Consider the following 21,432-nt stretch of genomic DNA (forward strand, 5'->3'; position numbering starts at 1 on the left):
TGTAAATATGTACATATGGAAAATATATGTATTTTTTTCATAGCACTTTGGCACATGGCATTTCTTCAGTAAATGTTTGTAAAGTAAATGAATAAACTCCAAATTTGTGAGTTTCGTGTCTCCTGGCTTGTTTTCTTGGCCTTATCCGTTTAATCCTGATCTTCATTTTCAGAGTCAAAGCACACCAGCCATCTTTTCTCTCTCTCTCTCTCTCTCTCTCTCTCTCTTTCTCTCTCTCTCTCTCTCAAAGTCCATTGGCTTTCAACCCCATTAGCCTTTATCTATGTTTTGATTTTGCTTCTCCTTGTTTGATACTTAGTATAACCTTTACCATTGGATCTTAGTCTGTTGCTGAAGTTTTTCTTGTTTCTTCCTAAGTGCCTCAAGATTGATGGGCTGTAATTTACCATTAGAGTCATTCACTCTGATGTTTTTCTGTCATCTCCACTAGTGACTAACTTCTGATGGTCAAAGCACAGTTCCAGCTTTGAACCTTAAGGCATGCATTTAATACTTCCAATTTCACCATCCAGTGTATAACGAAATAGCATGGCCATGTAAACCATGGGACCGCATTAGGGTTTCTTTGAGACCAGCTGCCACCCATCTGCTGATAACAGTGTATCTGTAGAATCTGTCTGACTAGTTCTATGTTCATTGGATAAATTTTCTCCTGAACTGGTAGTCAGATTTAGAAATGTGTTTTTAAAAACCAACTACACCTCTCTTCCCAATAAGTAAATATGCCTGTTTTTCCCTTTGGCATCTTGTCTCTTAAAGACACCTTTTCTTTACGTCCTTATTCTTCCCATCTCTTAAAGACAGCACCTTGAATCACAAGACTGTACAGTGATTCCAGTTTGTAAGGCGAGCTGCTCTTTGACCGGATCTCTCCATTGTCCTTACTCCTTTGGAGGATAAGCCGCTACAACAGCAATTGCAACCTTTTTCATCTCATGGCACACATAAAATAATTACTAAAATTCTGCGGCACACCAAAAAAAACATATTTCTTGCCGATCTGACAAAAATTTAGGTATAGCTTTGATTCATTCACATTGGACGGCTATTGTGTTGGCTGTTGTCATCTATTTATTTTACATTCTAAGGGAAAGGAGATCAGTGCCCCTGACTAAATAGCCAGGTATTGTGTGTCTTAAAAATTCTTGTGGCACACCGATTGAAAATCGTTGCTCTACAGCAATATATTAGACACTTTTCTTAAATATTCCATTAGTTTCTAGTGTTTTACATGTTAAATTATTTCTCATAAGCGTTGGTTTATTATTTTAGAAAATATATCTGTCATTTACTAGACCTTGATCTCAGGTTTTCACAAGCTGGTGTATTATTTTTCTTCACTTCATTAAGTTGCATCTAGATTAGCAGAGAACATTAATTGATTTCTTGTTAGTCAATACATTGATTTGTTATTAAAATATAGCCTACTCAATATGGAACCACTAAATTGAAGTAGTATTTTTCCTTATATTTCTCCATTAGTCAAAATTTTAATAAGCACTTTTTTAGTAATTTTATTTTCTCCATATTTATCTTTAAGTTTTGCTTAGCTGTAAAAAGCAAGTGGAACCCTTATGGTCTTAAAGATGCCACCTGAAATCATTTATCATATAAATTCAATGTAAACTAAGAAAATTTGCTTGACACATCAAGTAAAAGTCTAAGAAAATGGGTCTGATAAGGGAAGAGTAGGAAAGGGAGCTGGTATAGGTGATAATGGCACCAGAAATGTGAATTTCCCCCTTTCCACTTGATGATGCTAAATTGTTTGCTTAAGACCTTTGGCCAACTTTTAAGTCTTTGATAATAAAAATGTATTTTAAATTCATCCAGAAAAGTTCATAAATATGAATTGTCTTAGTAGTAATAATTGGTGGCAGGAAAGGCTAAAAAAATATGACTCTAACTGTGAGAATAAAGATTGATTAAGGTTTTATTTCTCAGTGTCTTCAATAGGTTTTATATCCTTTCCTTATTTTACTGGTATAACTGAAACACTGATCCGTTTACTATACCATTATTTATGTCAGCTTGACATTTTTGTGATTCTCTTGCTCTCTTCAAGCACTATTTCCCTAAATGTAAACATAGAACTTTAGCCTTTAAGCAGATAATTACCATAATTTTTATGCCTAAAATACCATTGTTAACTGGGAGCAATGGAAGGCATCCTAATGGAAACCTTTTGAACTGGAGGGAACAATTCCAATTATCTCTACAAGAATGTTTTATGTGAAAGAGCTGTGTGAGTAAAGGGAGAACTCAACACATTAGAATTGGAGGGAGGTCAGGAGGTAGTTTAGTAAGTGCTTTTGATCTCTCCTGTGGCACCCAAATACAAATTTCATTTCTCTCAGGCTTCAGATTATATCCTTTCTTTGCCTTCCATCACCTTCTAGTTCCATCTCCCTCTTCTATCCTAGGTTAACCAGGATCTAAATTCAAAACCTTTTAACTTTATAAATATGTTGTAGAGAAGGCGATATCTGATCCTGAAAGAATGAAATTCAGAGGTTACTCTGCTGTTATAAATGTGTGGTATTCATGGTTACTCTGGAGCTATTTTGAGTTTGAGCTGGTGCATATTGGCAGAAAGTTCACATCAGTTTTTGTTAATTTAATTACAAAATAATTTAAAAGAGTGTATGTTCGATGCTTAGAAGGAGACTTTGTTGTACTTGTAGAGCATAATACTCCAGATTTCCGCTCATACAATCACAAAAGAAAGCTTATCTGTGCTCATTGAACTTATAGAATATGCATACATACAGAGTAGCTGTTAGCTTCTGACTGAATTTGTCCTTCATTGGGAACTCATAACAACCCCCAGCAGCCCTTCCCGCCTTACACTTCTGCTTGACACCATGTACTTTGGTATGATGCAGCCAAACCTATCTTGCTGGGGTTATCTTCTGTTATTACTATTTTTACCCCATTGGGGCCACTTTGACTAGCCTAGTCATATGGCCCAGGTGAATTTTCTCTTCCCCCAATTCCTTTATTAGTTTTTCTTGTTTCAAGGTTTTAGGTCTCCTTATCATTCTTTGACTTGCTCTGAGGTGCATGTTCACAACTCTGAACTAAGAAAAAATAGAGTGCTATAGGAGGTGTTGAAAATAGAAGGCAAAGAGCTCTTTGGGACAAGACTCAGGGGATGCACAATAGTTGGATAGCTATATGTATTGTTGTTTTTCTTTCACATTTTATTCTTTATTTTTTGGACAATTTCATGATACATCATCTGTATATTGCATTGTGTCTTCACCCAAAGTAAAATCTCCTTCCAATACCATATATCTGATCCCCTGTACCCTTTTCTACCCCTCTACCACCCTTTGCCTCTGGTAACCACCATACTGGTGTCTGTGAGTTTGTTTGTTCATTTGTTGTTCATATTGATTTCCTAGGTACTTTGTGGAAGACTGATGGTCCCCTCTAGTGAAGGAGGCAAATAAGAATAGATGAATATCTCATTTAATGTCAGATTGTGTTGAGAGTTACAAAGAACTAGGAAAGGGTAGAAAGAGGAGAAAAATCATGTGATTTTATTTAGATAAACAGAGGAGGCCCCTTTGAGAAGATAACATTGAAATAGATCCCTGAAGAAATAGGGAAGTGAGCTACCTGGATGAGAATGCATTTATCCAGCAAACATTAATTTAGTGCCTATTTATTGAACATGATGCCAGACACTGTTCTGGGAGTTAAGGGTATAATTTTGGTGGGGAGGGGGACACCAGACGAAACTCCCTACCCATGTGCAGCTTATTTTCTAGTAGGGAGAGGATGTTTTGGGGAAGAATGTTTTGGTTGAGGGAATATAAAAAAACCTGAGGTAGGACCATAATTGGCATATTTCAGGAATAGCAAAGAGGCCAGTATAATTGGAATGAAGAAAGCAAGAGGGTCCATGGTAGATGAAACCAGAGAGGTAGCCAGAGCCGAGCCTTTGGATTTTACTTTAAGGAAGGCAGGAAGCCATTGAAGAGCTTTAAGCAGAATTGACATCATATCAATTATTTAAAAGAAAATTACCTTGGCTTCAGTGTGTAACAGTAAAAGAGAGAGATGAGGTAACTTGTACCAAAGAGGTAGTGGAGGAAGTAGTGAGACCTTAGAATCTGGACCCATCATGATTTGTTGATGTATAAGTGGTGTATGATACTGAGAGGAGCCAAGGATGACATCTAACTTCTGGAGAATGGAGGTGCCATTATTGGAAATGGATAAGACTTTTAGAAGGGACATAATTGAGGAGGACACCAAGAGTTCACGTTCATATGTTAAATGTGCTAAAGGTGAGAGTGAGGTCAGCACTAGTATGCAAATTTTGGGCTATTGGCATGTGGATGGCATTAGAACTGTGGGACTGGATGAAATTAACTGGGGAGTAGAATGTAAGTGAGAGAAGTCTAAGAACTGAACTGTGAAGCTCTTTGGTATTTGAAGGTCAGGGAGAGGAGGACAGATTAGCAAAGGAGTCTTCAAAGTGGCCCGTGGTGGAGGAGAAAGACCAGGAGGGTGTGGGGACCTGGAGACTAAGGGAAGAAAGTTTTTTAAGATCAGCCATGTAAAATGCTGCGGTGGGTTAAATAACATGGATATTCAGCACAGACTGTTGGATTTGGCCACAAGGAGGCCACTGGGAACCTTTATAACTATTTCTTTGAAGTGTGGCAGACAAAAGCCTGATTGGAATGGGCTTGAAAGAGAACAAAGGGAGAGGAAATGAAGACTCTTATCATCCTCACTGTTATCATCATCTCTGTTAATTAAACGAGGGCCTGCTAATGCCAGGAGTCATGCCAAGGTCTTGAGTGACACAGATGAAATCTGTCCCTATCTTCTGAGAACTCACAGTGAGGCAGGGGTAACTGATATAGTGTAATTTATGGCACATACACAAATGTGTATGTGTCGATAACATTGATACAGGTAAGCCCTGACTGGTTTGGCTCAGTGGATAGAGCATCGGCCTGCGGACTGAAAGGTCCCAGGTTCGATTCCAGTCAAGGGCATGTACCTTGGTTGCGGGCACATCCCCAGTGGGGAGTGTGCAGGAGGCAGCTGATCGATGTTTCTCTCTTATCGATGTTTCTGACTCTATCTCTCTCCCTTCCTCTCTGTAAAAAATCAATAAAATATATTTTTTTAAAAAACAAACAAACATTGATACAGGTAAAATACTAATTCTTTTTTTTTTTTTTTTTAATCCTCACCAGAGGATATTTTTCCATTGATTTTTAGAGAAAGTGGAAGAGAGAGGGAAAGACAGAGAGAAACATCGATGTGAGAGAAACACATCGATTGGTTGCCTCCTGTACTCGTCCTGACCAGGGCCAGAGCTGGGGAGGAGCCTGCAACTGAGGTACGTGTCCTTGACCCAAATCAAACCTGGGACCCTTTGGTCCCAGGCCGATGCTGTATCCACTGAGCCAAACCAGCTAGGGCACTAATTCTTGGGAGACTGAGAACATTATAGGAAGGAGGTAAATACGAGCTCAGAGTTAAAAACTGCAGAGGAGAGAGCTAGGCAGATAGGGGGTGGGGCTGAGGGGGCGGGGCTGGTTCAACAGGAGGGTCAATAGGCCAGGTATATAGCAAGTAGGCCAGTGTGGCTAGACCTGAAGGACGGAGATTACCTGGAAATGAGGCTGGCCAGGTAGCTGGTGTCATTTGTAAAGGCATAATATCATGGCACAAGATTAGGCTTTCACCTGTACGGAATGGGGACTTTTAAGCAAGGGAGTGGTATGATCATGTCTGCATTTTAGAAATATCACTTCTGTATTATAGAAAAGACAGCCAGTTAAACCTGTGGAAAGTGGAGTAGAAACAGGATAAGCTAGTGGAAGAGGTGTCTATGAGGGGCATTTAGAATAGTTCAGTTAAGAATGCTGTGATCTTGGTCCTGATGAAGTAGTGACATGAGGAAGAAACAAACAAGATAGGTGTTTGTTTAGCGGTGATGGAGGCGAGGAGGAAGGGGGTCATGAATGACTCCAGGGTTCTGCACTTGGACAGTCTGGAAGATGATGAGGGAGCATCCACCAGAATTACACTAAATAACACCAGCAACCAGTTGGTACCAAACAGTATGTGATTTTGTGGGTTGTGTTTTCTTTTAGGAGTGGGATGCTTGTTTTCCTTTTAAGTAGAAGGAAATAAATAATGGAACTGCAACATTGATTAACTTGCATAGTTTCCTTATCCTGATTCTCTCTAGAGAAAGCACAGTTGTTCCCAAATAACTTTTAAATGCTAATTCAGTAATTAGAGATGAAGAGAGACATTATCTTTAGAAGAAGATAGGATATAAAAAAGAACTAATGAAGAATTAAACCATTTTCTAATTTGAAGGGTTTTATAATGTTTCATTTTCATTTTGCTAAATTTATATACTTAAGTTATGCTCCCAGAGTCCTATGCATTTGATGTCCCTTTTATTCATAAGGAAAATGTCGGCAATTTACGACTATGTAATTGCTTTAAAAAGTAATCTAGATTTACATTTGCACTTCAGATGTTTTTGTGTGTCTAATTTTTTGTGTCTAATTTTTTCTTTGAGGATCTTTAAAGCTCAACACTCCCTGCTTTGGGGACATCCCTTTCTTTTCTTCCCAGTAACCATCTTCCTTCTCATCAATAATCTGTCCCAGACAGTTGGTTCTGTTTCAGTTTATAACTACATTCTAATCCTGCTTTCTTGAGATTATTTCAAAGTTACCTTGGTTAGACTTGGGTGTGAAATAGTGAATCACACCATAATTTTGATACTTAGCTTAGTTCTCAAGGGACAGTTTCTTTTCCCTCATTTGTAAGTTCTTGAAGGTCATCTCTTACTGTTGTCTCTCTGAAACATCTCTCGATTCATGAAGATTCCTTGTGTTGGCCAACTGTAGTTCATACACAGATTATAGCATGTAGAGTTGAATCATTTTCACTTAGTATGAAAAGGAATGTTCCAGCAGTTAGAAAATATAAAAAGAGGGCGGGGAGGGGGGGCGGGGGAGAGCAAGAACTAAATGTCGTTAATGCATGCCTGAGAGTGTTTGAATTATAGTTCCAGTTTGGTAAAATCACGTGGTTTATTGCTGTTAGATTTGTTGTTTCAGACTGCGTATGTATGTGCTGTATTTTCAGGAAGTTGCAGCTGATCCTACTGCCACACTCACAGCAGCAGAAGAGCGAAAGGAGAAGGTCCCAAGCCCACACCTAAGTCACCTAGTGGTTTTGACCTCCGGGGATACATTATATGGGTTGGCTGAAAGAGTGGTAGCCACAGAATCCTTGTAAGTTGTTAAAAACAGTTACTTTGCCATTGAATATTTAAGAAAGGTTATTAAAGTAAGCCTTGTATAATTAGACTTCTAGCTGTATATATCTTCCACTTCAAAATATCAATGTGTATTTCTGAGAAGTATACCCTAAAATAGATTACTAATGGATTTTTAAAACTGCTTATTTGGTTTTCGGTTACATAAATGGGAGGAGGGAAATCTTTTAAGTTTCAATCTTTAGCAACATGATCCTTGCTTTAAGTAAAACTTTAAAAAATGTTCTCCTGTATTTTCTATTGAATCATGGTTCTGGAGAAACCAGTTACGTTGTCAGTTCAGTGTTAAATGTAGTCGACCCTTGACATCACCAAGAGTGCATCCTGACCTTTATAAATCCCCCAGGTTTTAACACAACTGAAGTGTATAACTTCTCCCATGAAATGTAGTCAATTCTAACTTAAGGATTTTTGTGTACATAACAAAAAATAGAGAAAAACGGTGAGGCTGCCAGCCGTCTTCCAGCCGGGTGTCTCCGGCTCCTACACCCCAGCCTCCGGACCTGAAGCTCACATGTGTGTCTCAGTCGAGTTCGTTTGTTGCATGTTATGAATGTTGGGTAACTTCTGATAAGTGTCAGATGTTAAATCTGTGAATTCAGGGGTCTGTTGTATGTAATTAAATGGGATCTTTAAAAGGAATCCTTTCAAATCTTTCTCCAATGTTTTGTGTTATCTGTGCTCATATCTTAACATGCAAAGCAGCATAACTACACCTTTGTGTCCAAATCAGCTCCCTTGAAGTCACCGTTCTTCCACCTCAATTCACATTCAGTGATAAGTTGAGCTTTCATTTTTATGTAGAATGTAAATGAGCATGTCAAGAGGTAGTTCACTAAAGTGGAAAATAATTTTAATTGTTAAAGTTTTGCTTAGAGATCTTGAAGACTACTTTTTATAAAAACACCGGCAGGCTCTCACTCCTGTGCTGTGTTCACAAGGCGGGTTATTTGTTCCCTTTAGGGTGTTCTTGGCTGAACAGTTTGAGTTCCTTCAGCCGCATCTGGATGCTGTGATGCCTGCAGTCAAAAAGCCCTTCCTTCAGCAATTTTATTCTCAGGTCAGAGCTGGGCTGTCTCGTGTGTCATTTCAACTGGGAGTCAGAGAGGACTGTCACACGTTAGTTAGGGGTTTGGTTTGGTTTCCTTTTTACTAGTGATCAGTCTCCAAATCCCTGGAAAGCTGGATTAGAATATTAGTTTATTCACCCTTGAATCGCTGTATTAAATATTTATTGGGCAACTCATATAACTTTTAGTCCAGTGAGAGAGAAAGCCAGTTATTTAAAATATAAAAGAGGAAAAGAATCAGCGGCAGGGTACTTAACCTTGACTGCGGGAGGAAAGGGGTGTGGTTGGAAGCAGGTTGTCTGGAAAGGCTGTTTGGAGGAAGTGATGTTTAAACCTGACCAGCTAGGCAAGTGGGGAGTATATTCCCAATTAAGGGATGGCTTAACCAAGGACAGCAGGGGAGGGAGAGCATGATGCACGTGGGCAGCTGAAACACTCCAGCTGCCAGGGCAGGGAAGCAGGCTTGTGACGAGAAAGATGGCGCAGTGATAAGCGGGAGCCACATGAGGTACAGGGCTCTCAGCCAGAAGTGGGACTTTATTCCAAGGGTACTGGGAAGCTACGGGAGGATTTGACCCAGGTGAGTGGCATGGTCAGGGGTGTGTTTTAGAAAGTGTACTTGGGAGGCAATGTGAAGAATGGATGTGAGATGACAAGCCTAGAGGCATGGAGACCGGCTGGAGAGCAGTTACAGAAATGCAGTCAGATGGAATTGTGAGGTGGGAAGAGTGGGAGTCGAGATGGAAAGAAGTGAAAGAACTTGAGAAGTATTTGCTATGTCCAAGAAAATCTGTAGTTCTTTTAGAAACTACTGTCTATAGCCTCAAGTTTACTTAATGTCTCAAAATTATGTTTTGAGTGAGACCTTTGCCCTGGAATTAAATTATTTTCATAATATAAAACTCCAAATGAATAATGACTTATTTTCAGATATGATGTGTCCTAGAAATAGGAGCAAAATGTCCTTTATACATTTGATACTTTAGAAAACATTTGTTTTCATTTCTGTGTAATTTATTTCAGACAGTCTCAACTGCCAGTGAACTACGCAAACCAATTTACTGGATCGTAGCTGGTAAAGCCATTGATTATGAACAGATGCTGCTCCTGATGGCTAACGTGAAATGGGATGTAAAGGAAATTATGTCACAGCACAACATATATGTAGATGCACTGTTAAAGGCAAGTGCTCTGGGAAATGTCTTTGTTAAAGATGATTGTGCTAAGAGAACTGTTCTTATAATTGCAGTCGCTCTAAAGTAGTGAGTTATAGTTACAGTCTTACCACATTTCTAGCATCTGATATTAAAGTCCCTGAATTAGATTAGGCTTATTTTCTGAATTTTGTGTTCCTTTAGACCCAAGAATACTTTGTAGATCTTTTGTTTTGCTCACTAATTTTCCACTGGACTTAGAGTTTGATTGGCATGACTTGGCTGATTCTCATGTTATGTAACCTCAATAGCCATGGCTGTGGAGACAAAAAGGTATTTCTACAGTTGTATGTATATTAGCAAGAGACCATACACCCGATTATTCTAAGTTGTGTTTTACAGAAATCACATTACCTTTGCAATGTGTCTTGCAAATACCTTTGCATTTAATGATTTATGTTTATAAGTTTTCTAGAAAGAATTATAGCCATTTTTTAAAAAATTATGCATCATGAGATATTTATAGATCACCTGACATGTGGCAAGCACTGCTCTAGATGCTGGCAATGTAGTTGTGAATTAAGGAATTTACATGCCAGTGAGGGACGGTAGAAAAGAGATAAATTAAAATATGATGTGTCAGGTGAGGAATAGTCCTGTGAAAAAATAAATGGCCAGCAGAAGAGAGATAGAGAGGGGCAGGGGGTGGGTGGGGAGGAATACCATTTACTTGTGGTTAGAGGACTCCAATAATGGTGAGAATTGAGGAGGCACCTGAAGGAAGTGAGAACATGAGCCATGTGGATGTCTGAGGTGAGGAAAGAGCATCCTGGAAAATGAAAACGAGCTTTCAGAAAAATTTTGTTTTTCCTGTTTGTCTGTGAAAAGAAAATTGGTCCTTAAGCTCCTGACTTTTATCTCATTTACTTACACAAACATTTTTATCTGCTTCCAAGACAATAAATAATAGCCTGGGACATTGAGAACCAGTCAGCAAAGCCAATGATCAAAGCAGAGATAGCAGTGGACTACCTCTAGTGCTCCAGTGCCCAGCAGGGTATGGTCCCTTCTCCAGGGCTGGGGCATCAGTACTATATGTAAGAAAGAACCAGTGCTATTCACATTGTTAACCTGAACCCAGTTTTTATCAGCTTAAAAGTTTTCATAAACTTTTATGATACATTTTGTTCTATTATTTTTCCAAGTCTAAACTGTTAGAGGTAAAAAGCACTCTGCATTGTTGCTTCAAAAGAATCCTCAGTAAAAGAAATGGTTCTACTATTTATCAACAGCACTCTTGCACATGAATTTAGCAATGAATAGAATGACATTTATATAGTAAGCATATAATTTTAACTTTAAAGTATTAATGAAAACTCTTGAAATTCAAAGCACAGTTTACTGTAAAGAAGCATTAAACACAATAGCAAATACTACTGCTCTACTAGATTCATGAGATGAAAAATTGAAGAGCAATTACTTATTTAACTCTTATTTTCAAAAGTAAGCTTAGTAGGTTAAAGATGCACTTTTTTCATAAATAATTAAAAGCAGTTAACTGTCAAAATGAATCCTCAAAAAATTGTGATTTAGAAAGTAGCAAAGAATAACATAATAGTAATGATGTGGTAGCTTGACTGGTGATGATCACATTAGATTTTTTTCTCCCTGTGTGCCATTAGAAAATTTGAACACATGTCCATCTTGACTTGTTAAGCATTGTGTAACTTCTCTATTGCAGAAAAATGCCATTTTAAGCCTCCTTAAATTTATTTGAAGTATATTGTCAAGGAAGGGTCAACAGCATTTACTTTTGTAAATGAACATATTTAGGCAATAATAGTCCAAAGAAACCAGAAATACATTTATTAAAGGGTGAACCATCTGCTGCTTTCATGTAGCTGGAATTGTCTAAATTGGTTACACATATTTTTATTTTTAGTAGAGTGGTATTATAAAAGTTACTAATAAGTAACAAAAATTTTCAGTTTTCTATAACTGAAAATATTTTGTTTTATTTTGTCCATCTTACTAAAAATTTGCAGCTAAAAGACTTTCAAATCATTTGTTATATAATTATTTGCTTTAAAAATATTTAAGGAGAATAATTTATCAGATTGTTCTCTAAGGAATATAGATAGCCACAAATTACAAATAGTTCACTCTGAATTTAAAGCTTATTAAAACATTTTTTAAAAACTGGGCCTTTTAAAGGATTTTAAAAACATAGATTATCAAACTCTTTTTATCCATACTGACAGTCATAAAAAAATTGAGATGTGAGAACATTTGAACATGGTTAGCATTGTTTAATCAGTTGATGACACTTATTTCCTTGGAGATGAAATGTATTTTACATACTCTGTATTACAACATAATTTAAACACTATTAAGATTTTTTTCTAAGTGTAACAAATTGAATAAATTAGGCATTATCTCTTGGTTTTACTTGGTTTGATTCCAAGTCCTCCTAAATCTTTTTTGCCACTGAGATGGGAAAACAATGCAGCATTATAATTACATTCACATACAACCGGGATTTTTGTCTTCTTAGGAATTTGAACAGTTTAACAGGAGGTTAAATGAGGTTTCTAAGAGAGTTCGGATACCCTTGCCCGTGTCTAATATACTTTGGGAACATTGTATACGACTGGCTAACAGAACTATTGTGGAAGGGTAAGTTTTTCGTGAAAGCATTATCTGATTCCTCAATGATAAATCAATGTATGTATAACGTTATAATTAACACTAATGGATGGAGAGATAGGAAGAGATAGTGATAAATAGCAGATAATCCCATAATAATTTAGGTTTGACTTTAGAATGTAATTAGAAGAAAGTTTAAGCCTCACTATACCACCTCTATCTATGGATACTTTCCTGGCTGGTGAGCTAGAACCAGCTCATAGAAGAGGGAGCAATGCAACAGCTAATGGTTCTCTGAAAGTTAATCTAGAAGTAATTATTATTATTACCTAATAATATAATTATTGTGATGATGATTCATAACACTTATTGAGCACTTTGTCATTTATTGAACCAGGACTTCACAGGGTTATATCGTCAAATCCTAACCACTCTTAGATAGTACTGTTCTATGTCAGTGAGAAAACCCAGCCTCAAAATTGAGGCTTAAAGAGGATAAATAACTTGTCCAAGTTCACAGTTTTTATTTTATTTATTTATTTATTTATATTATTCCCCCTTTTTTTTTTCAGTGATAGTTGACAGTCAATATCATGTAAGTCTCAGGTATACAGCATAGTGGTTAAACTTTTATATAATTTACAAAGCGATCCCCCTGTCAAGTTCACAGTTTTTAAACACAGAGAAGGCTATGCACGCCTGATTTTCTGATGGCAAGCTGGTCCCCATGGCCACAGTATCACTGCTAATAAGATCATTATTATGTCACTGTAAACAGAATAACACTTTCATGTGTTGACTTTAAGGATCTCTCAATAGTAATGTTCCCCTTGCTCAGAAACCATGCTCACGGTGCCCATAACACCCAGAACACAAATAAGAGTCGATGTTACATTTAAAGCAAACCTGAAAGCAAACTGCTGTTTCAGAGCGCGTGCAGTGATCTAGAATTGCACATCAATTCAATTTTCACACTGTCATTTATCTGATTTCTCTTCAGTTCTTATTAGTTCTAAGAAAGAATGTATCAGAAAGTGAGAAGGTGAGGATAACAAGCTGACGACATTCTTAGCACTCTGCTCTGAAGCCAGCCGTGCTATGCATCACATACTGGTTCCATGTCCACCATCCCAACTGAAAGCATTTGAAATAAATTTTTTTAATAAAGTAGAAAATGGAATAATAAATGTTATAGTTCTGTGTAAACACTTTTAATTAAAAAGAAACAACGAAACACTTGGTCACTTTAAACAATGAAAGCTTTGATTTTCTTGCACATTTCCTTAGGGGAGGTACCTCATTCCCTAGGGTTGGAATCTCCACATTTCGTATGATTGAAAGAATGAGACACTGACTTATGAGTAATAAAATGTATGTGAGGATTAATCTATTAATCTTTTTACTTTTCAACCTTAAAATACACAGGTTTTCAGTAACGTGAGGATTCAGAATAAGTCTATTAAGTGTTTTATTATCAAATATATATATATATACTTTCTGGGCTTATATGTGTGCACATTTTCAGGTTTGCTGAATGTCCATTGGAAACCTATTTCATTTGTTTTCCCTGTATCCAGTAGCTACAATATTGAAACTACTTTAATGAAACGAAGATCACTTTGGAGTATCCGTAGCTTTAGTTTAGAAATAATTATAGGGACAACCAAGTTGGCGGCATAGGTAAACACCTGAACTTGCTGCCACGCACAACCACATTAAAACTACAACTAAAAGACAAAACGAATATCATCCAGAACCACGGGAAGGCTGGCTGAGTGGAAATTCTACAACTAGAAAGAAAGAGTCATGTAGGAGGTGCAGAGGTGTGGAAGTGTAGAGGTACAGAGGCGCGCAAGAAAGGGGCTGGCAGCTGGGTACGCTGTTGTCTGTTTCAATTGGGAGGGAGATACAAGCTCCCGACTGCTCTGAACTCCAGTTCCGGGTGAGAATCTGGGAACCCAGACTCATAAGGAGAGAAACTAGACTGTCTGGCATCGGCCGGAACGTGAGGGCAGCTTTCTCTCAGAGGTGCGCACAGCGATCATTGTTCCTGCATGGGCCGCAGGACACAGACCCCAGGACCTCTCCAAGGCAAAGCAGACTGGCAGCCATTGTGGTTTGATCCGCCCTGGTGATTCCCTGAGACCCCGCCCCACCCAATTTACAACCCCACCCAAGCTGTGTGCAGAGGCTTTTGCATACGAATGGCCTAGCCTTTCTCCACCTAAAAACCTGTCAAACTGCAGCTGGGTCAGAGAACCCCAGAGCTTCCAAAAGAAGGCCTAAGGTCTTCAGCAGCCTGCATTGCTTCATAGCTGTGCCTCATCTGGGCATCTCCAAACCCCAAACAAAGAGGAGGAATCTGCAGACCTCTCTGTAGCTCCTGCTGGGTAGCCTCAGGCAGTGGCTGACTTTGCACCTCCTTGGAGATCCAAGAGCCAGTCTACCCAGTGGTCAGAGTGAGACCATCCAGATTACAACTCTTCACATCCATAAGAGACACACTCAGGGGGCAGACTTAGTGAGTGCCAAAGCCCCACTGAAGCAAGTCCTGACCCATAAGGGTGTCTCCAGCACAGCCGTTCTCCCACTGTAGACACAACTGGTCCTCACAGCCAATTGGCCTGGAGGTCAATTCCTCCCAGTGATACCAACAGCAGTCAAGGCTTAACTACAACAAGACTGTGCACACAGCCCACAAAGGGGTGCACCAAGAGTATCCACCTCAGATAATTAGGGAGGCTGAGCCACCAGGCCCTATAGGACACCTAGCACAGAAAGCCACTCTATCAACAGGGAAGCAGCCAAAATGTGGAGACAAAGAAACAGGTCACAAATGAAAAATGGAGGAAAGCAAACTACTGGATATAGAGTTCAAAACTATGGTTATAAGGTTACTCAAGAATCTTCTAGAAACCTCTGAGAAATATAGTGAGACCCTCAAGGATATGAAAAAGGACCAATTAGAAATTAAGCATACACTGACTGAAATAAAGAATAATATACAGAGATCCAACAGCAGACTAGAGAATCCCAAGAATCAAGTCAAAGATTTGAAATACAAAGAAGCAAAAAACACCCAACCGGAAAAGCAAAAGAAAAAAAGAATACAAAACTATGAAGATAGTGCAAGGAGCCTCTGGGACAACTTCAAGTGTACCAACATTCGAATTATAGGGATGCCAGAAGAAGAGAAAGAGCAAGATATTGAAAACCTATTTGAAGAAATAATGACAGAAAACTTCCCCTACCTGGTGAAAGAAATAGACTTACAAGTCCAGGAAGCGCAAAGAACCCCAAACAAAAGGAATCCAAAGAGGAACACACCAAGACACGTCATAATTAAAATGCCAAGGGCAAAAGACAAAGAGAAAATATTAAAAGCAGCAAGAGAAAAACAGTTAGTTACCTACAAGGGAGCACCCATACCATTGTCAGCTAATTTCTCAACAGAAACTCTGCAGGCCAGAAGGGAGTGGCAAGAAATATTTAAAGTGATGAATAGCAAGAACCTACAACCAAGATTACTCTACCCAGCAAAGCTATCATGTAGAATTGAAGGTCAGATAAAGAGCTTCACAGACAAGAAAAAGCTAAAGGAGTTCATCACCACCAAACCAGTATTATATGAAATGTTGAAGGGTATTCTTTAAGAAGAAGAGGAAGAAGAAGAAAAAGATAAAGGTAAAAATTATGAACAACAAAGTGACAACAAATACATATCTATCAACAAGTGAATTTAAAAATCAAGTGAATAAAAAATCCAACGAACAGAATAAACTGGTGAATAGAATAGAATCGGGGGCATAAAAAGGGAGTGGACTGACAATTCTCGGGGGGAAGGGAATGTGGGGGGTGCGGGAAGAAACTGGACAAAAATCGTAAACCTATGGACGTGGACAATGGAAGGGGGGGGTAAGGGTAAGGGGTGGGGTGGGAACCGGGTGGAGGGGAGCTATGGGGGGGAAAAGAGGAACAACTGTAATAATCTGAACAATAAAGATTTATTAAAAAATAATTATTGGCAGCAAGATTAGCTAGAATACCAGTTTAACTTTCTTGTAGGTGATCATGTTAACTGAACATGGAGAACAGCTTGTAGAGCAGCAAAGAACCTTTGATGCTCTCAGGTCTCTTTGCTTTGCAAATTTGGACCCTGAGGCCCAGATAGGTACAAGGGCTGCTGAGTGACAGTGCTGGAACACAGTCCGGTCCTCCCGACTTCATGTTCCTGGGCTTTCCCCCTGTAAATGGAGAATTTGTCCAGTGTGGGATTAGAGAATAGTTTAAGTACCTAAAGGTTTCTTTTTCTAGTCATCCCATCATTTATGTGTTTTTATTATTGTGTATCTTAGATATGCCAATGTCAAGAAGTGTAGTAATGAGGGTCGTGCCTTGATGCAATTGGACTTTCAACAGTTTTTAATGAAGCTTGAAAAACTAACAGATATTAGACCCATTCCTGATAAAGAATTCGTGGAAACCTACATTAAAGCCTACTACCTGACTGAGAATGACATGGAGCGCTGGATCAAGGAGCACAGGGTGAGAGCTGGAAAATGGATAATTAAGTTTTTATTCCTTTTCCTTGCATCTGTTTTAGTCTGGTATATTATATAATTCAGTCATGAGAACGAAACAAAGAGACATTTGCTTTTTTAGTGTGGACTACTTAGGCCATTTCTTTACCATGTTCACACAGTGTCTGTGCAATGCCCTTTGCCTAATCAAATCTTGAGACCTTTGTGCACTGTAACAGTAATTATCTAGAAAGAGAGCCACAGTCTGAACGTTAGCTATATTTATCTTCCCGCTGTTGTAGGAAAAGGCTGAAGTGGGTTAACATCAAGACAAATTGAATACAGCCACACTGAAATGAGTCACTAGCTCAAGTCTTAAACAACTCCTTGCAGCCCTCAACAATGAATGAATGAGTGACGTCCTCTGAACGCACTGACATGTAGTAGTGATGATTGAATTCGGTAATATTAAATGGCTAAGTGTAACTTCATCCTCCATTAGATTTTACCTTAAGTGTAGATGAGATTATTTTTCTTTTGTGTGGCTTCATAGATAAGTAGAGAAAAAAATACAATTTATGAAGTGTTATGTAGGATGCTGAATTTTTGACACAGTTCAAATCAAGATATCACTAGAGCATGCTTATTACGGGAGCTTTTCTGTGTGATTGTTGTCGCATTTGTCTAGGTAGGCAGTATGTGAAGACAAATTTAATGAAAGTGTGGGAAGTGTTAAAATTGCACCGAATCTCATTTCTTTGATGATTCTAGCATTCGCATTTATTTGTGCTATAAACATCATCAGTAAAGACCAGGGAAACACCTCATTTGACTGGGTAAGGACACAGGAGTTACTTATATGTACTTTATGAGGCTCATCCTTTCTGGTTTCAGTATTCGAGAGAAATGAAATGACCATTAGCCTGAGTTTTCTGTGCATGTGCCCATTTGTAGGTCAGTTTCACATCTCTGGGAGCAAAGCAGAAATGTACATGCTATTTTCAAAGATTTCAGAATTGAGAAAAATGCCACCATTTTTAGTCCCACTGTCCTCTGACATTTGTGAACCATAATGCTAACCCAGGTGCAGATGGATGCTGAGCGTTGCCAGGATCCATTTAGTAAAGTAAGCTGTAAACACTTGGGGCTTGGTACTGAGGAGGAAGCTTGGAGACAGGTTACAAGTAGCTGAGGACAGAAAGCATAGCTCTTAGATATCCATTCTTTGATGCAAAAATGGTGCCCTTTTACATTTTCCTCTTTTAGTGTAGTGGACTGACATTTTTAGCTTAGTATTTTGGAAGAACTCGGACTAACTGATATTTGTTATTTGGTGAAAATTTCCTAGCAACAGGGCCAGCCCTGTCTTAAGAGAACCCCAGTTCTGCGGTGTCTGGTCCAGTGCTTGATGACAGTTGTGTCCGCTAAGTATTGACTGATTACTTAAGAGAATTTGCCAGGTCTTTACAGATGCTCTGAGTAGTTTGCTGAGTTTTTAAAATGAACTCTTTCTCATATTTTGAAATTGCACTGTCTTCAGTGGTTACCTCCAGTGAAGACATGTTCTAGGTAGATGATAGACACAACCCTCTCTCCTGGCCTGAACTCTAGCTATTCAACCCCCAAGACCTGTCAGTATATAAAACTTTCTGATGAGGTCCATTCTTTCTCATTCTAGCAACTTTTAATCTCAAATTCAGAAACCAAATACTTGTACAACAGAAAATACTTAATGGTTTTACTTTTTTTACCTAACTAGCTACCCGTTCCAATATGAGGGTTTAAAAAACAGTAACGTTCTGGTCTATGTTACCTTACTCATTTATTCTATTTGGGAAAAGCTGTTCTGTGATTGGAGATCTTTGTTTTTTATATACAATGTTTACAAAATGTGGAGTGCTGGAAAATGCTTTCAGTAGCATTTTAAAAATTTGAAATGTCAGTGTAATTTGATAACTTAATAACAAAGACTGTCACAGAAACAGGCATAAAGTGCGTGCTCTTAAACATATTAAAAAGCATAGGCATGTCAGACTGCCATATTAAAGAGATCCTAGTCCTGCCTATTTCAAATGAATGCTGTGGTACCTTATTTCCGATTATCACAGCTCGTAAACGCTTTGTCTTTCATGTCTGAACTATACTTTCACTGCTTTCCTCTGGGTTATAGTGCTCGGTAACTGTCCGCTGAGACCTGAGTGTCTGCCCATCCTTCCATTGATCAATGTACTAAATTTGATCTTCTTTTTTTGAGCAGGAGTATTCAACGAAGCAGCTGACCAATCTGGTTAATGTTTGCCTGGGATCCCATATCAATAAAAAAGCAAGACAGAAACTTCTAGCAGCTATAGATGACATAGACAGACCCAAAAGATAATGAACACAATTCTCTTTCCTCAATGCCATTGATCTTCTCTCAACATCTATGGAATGGAAGCCAATTTTTCATGCCTCCTGACAGCAGGCTGCTAAGAATACTTCGTGCATGTTCTTTCCAACTGGAAAGTGGAGAACACTGAAGTCCATGTGGTGTTCTGAAATGACCTTCATATGCTCTGATCCCTTCTCTTCAACTTTTAGTCTCATTTGTTGTATTCCTTTCCTGAAATACCGTTGCCTTGTCATAACTATTGTTATATGATTACCATTATGCATTTTACAGAAGAATGGACTGTAAGTATATAATTATAGGGAACTGTGATGATATGTCCATGGGTAGTTTTTGGAGGATGAATTTATGTTGATATTTTTCTACCCTCTGACTTGGTTCTTAATTAGTTAGCATAATATTAGAGGGTTAATGTACAGTATCTCCTAATTATGAGCACTGCATGAGCGCTGAGAAGTACATGTAAGCAAAATGGTTGAAAAATCAGTATGTTCTCTGTGTTTTCTAATGTGAAAGTTGTCAGTTTTAAATTGGTTATGATACAGTGATCATACATGATAAAATTGAATAAATGTTACACTCCAACATGACCAGCCTATATGAGACTGTGTTTTGATATCTTTCCACAGCAGGCGGATTTCATAAAAGTGCAATGGATTTTCTTTGCATGTTTTAATATTAGTCATCTTAAATCCTGAAACCAATGGTGAAAAGTAATTTCATTAGTTACACCTTTTCGGTACCTGAATGGCACACAGAATGGTGATTGTGGGATTTTAAAAAAGTGAGATTTTTTATATCAGCTTTGTTCTCTTTCAATTCAACTTTTGTCTTAGGACAGCACAACCTGGCTTAGCTGACTCATGGAAAGAACTCTGTTAGTCAAACATAAGTATAGGGTCATGTGTTCACTTTCTTAAATATCTGCTCTATAAGACAGATGTAAAATAATGTGAGTTTAGCCAATGATAAACTTTGGAACTCAGCAACTGTGTACTGTTCTTTTAAACTTTGCTTTGAAGTCAGGCATTTTCTACCAATATACAGAAAACCAACAGAGGCTTAATGGAGATATAACCCTACCATTTATCAATGTCTTAAGGTTGTCGGGAGAATAGTATCAGTTCTTTTCATAGAATTCTTTGTAGTTTATAAACTTATAAATACAAAGACCCAATATTTTCCTCTCCTGGCCCATATGTTTACACATCTCCTTGCACCCCCAGCTTCATTGACTAAACAAAAGCACTGCCAACTATCTGTTTCTTTCGATAATGGGATGGCTATTTTAAAATTTATTTGGGCTGAGATCTATCAGTTACCTCTTCTGAGTCATTAATCTTTGAGACAGGACTTGTAGCAAGCAAACTAACTGCAGTTTTGTCCCTGAGATTTAAGTGTGTGTCAGTAATAAAATTCTAAATGAGATGATAATTAGCACACACGCAGGGACTGAGATTTGGCTGTACCTGATATACATTTTTCAGTAAGTATTTTGTCTTAATCTTTAGAAGCTCACTTGTTGGAAGCTGGCTTAAATGCTTTTCTAACCATCTTGTAGAGGAAAGGCAAGATGATCTTTACAATTTAAGTTCCATTGGTCTTGTTGAGTATAGTAGGGTAGTTTTCAACATTTTGGCAATTTGAAATGTTGTTTGACCTGGTGTTTGACCATTATCATAAGAACTTAGCTCTTCTTGTTTCAGGCATCTTGGTTTTGTTGTTGTTACGTTTTTTTGTTGTTTTTCTAAGCCAAAATAGTTTTTTATCTTCTTGTTAAAGGTCAAACTCTTCCTCTTTTTCTTTTGACTATTCTTTTTGCTCTCTCAGCTCTTAGACTTCATCTTCAGGAGAATATGAAGAGGTAATTTGGGAAGAGATGATGATTTAATAAAAATGGTGATGGCATGGAGGACTGCCAGGGGTTGTGGTGGGCAGATATTGATCAGTTGATGCCATGAGCTGCTGTTTCCAAAGTTTCAGGGGCAGTATATAAATAGCATAATTGTAGTATTTGAAGTGGGAAGACAGCAATGACAGCCTCACACTAGAATTGCCCATCTGGCAAGGCAGAGTTGGAGGGTAAAAATTTTAGTAAAAATGGGTAACAAAGAAGATGAGCATTTGTCTCTTCCCACAGTGACTCTCTGCTTGTAGGCAGGGGAGTGACAAGTAGGCAGGGAGTGTCAGGAGCCTTGTGAACCCAAAGTTCATCGGGATCAGTGAATCTGCTGGGGAGGAGCATATGGGCCCGGCAGCAAGGATCTCATAGTGTGGATGTAGCCTAGGGGACAAC

General features: G+C 38.3%; 1 protein-coding gene across 2 annotated transcripts in view; it reads left to right on the forward strand.

Moving 5' to 3' along the window:
- The window catches only part of VPS50 (VPS50 subunit of EARP/GARPII complex), a 116,014-nt gene extending 96,256 nt beyond the window's left edge, over positions 1 to 19,758 (forward strand). The window contains exons 23-28 of one of the 2 annotated variants that reach the window (XM_070424270.1): positions 7,165 to 7,313; positions 8,321 to 8,417; positions 9,451 to 9,609; positions 12,136 to 12,257; positions 16,583 to 16,772; positions 19,005 to 19,758. In XM_070424270.1, coding sequence (XP_070280371.1) covers positions 7,165 to 7,313; positions 8,321 to 8,417; positions 9,451 to 9,609; positions 12,136 to 12,257; positions 16,583 to 16,772; positions 19,005 to 19,124 — 837 coding nt within the window. In that variant the 3' untranslated portion in view covers positions 19,125 to 19,758. Of the gene's footprint in view, positions 1 to 7,164; positions 7,314 to 8,320; positions 8,418 to 9,450; positions 9,610 to 12,135; positions 12,258 to 16,582; positions 16,773 to 19,004 lie in introns of those variants that run through there. The other variant, XM_070424271.1, reaches the window with a different exon arrangement.
- Positions 19,759 to 21,432: the final 1,674 nt, after the last annotated feature.

Source organism: Myotis yumanensis, unplaced genomic scaffold (assembly GCF_028538775.1).
Source record: "Myotis yumanensis isolate MYYU_CA2020_CCGP unplaced genomic scaffold, mMyoYum1.0.hap1 SCAF_9, whole genome shotgun sequence".
In the NCBI taxonomy this organism is placed as follows: domain Eukaryota; kingdom Metazoa; phylum Chordata; class Mammalia; order Chiroptera; family Vespertilionidae; genus Myotis; species Myotis yumanensis.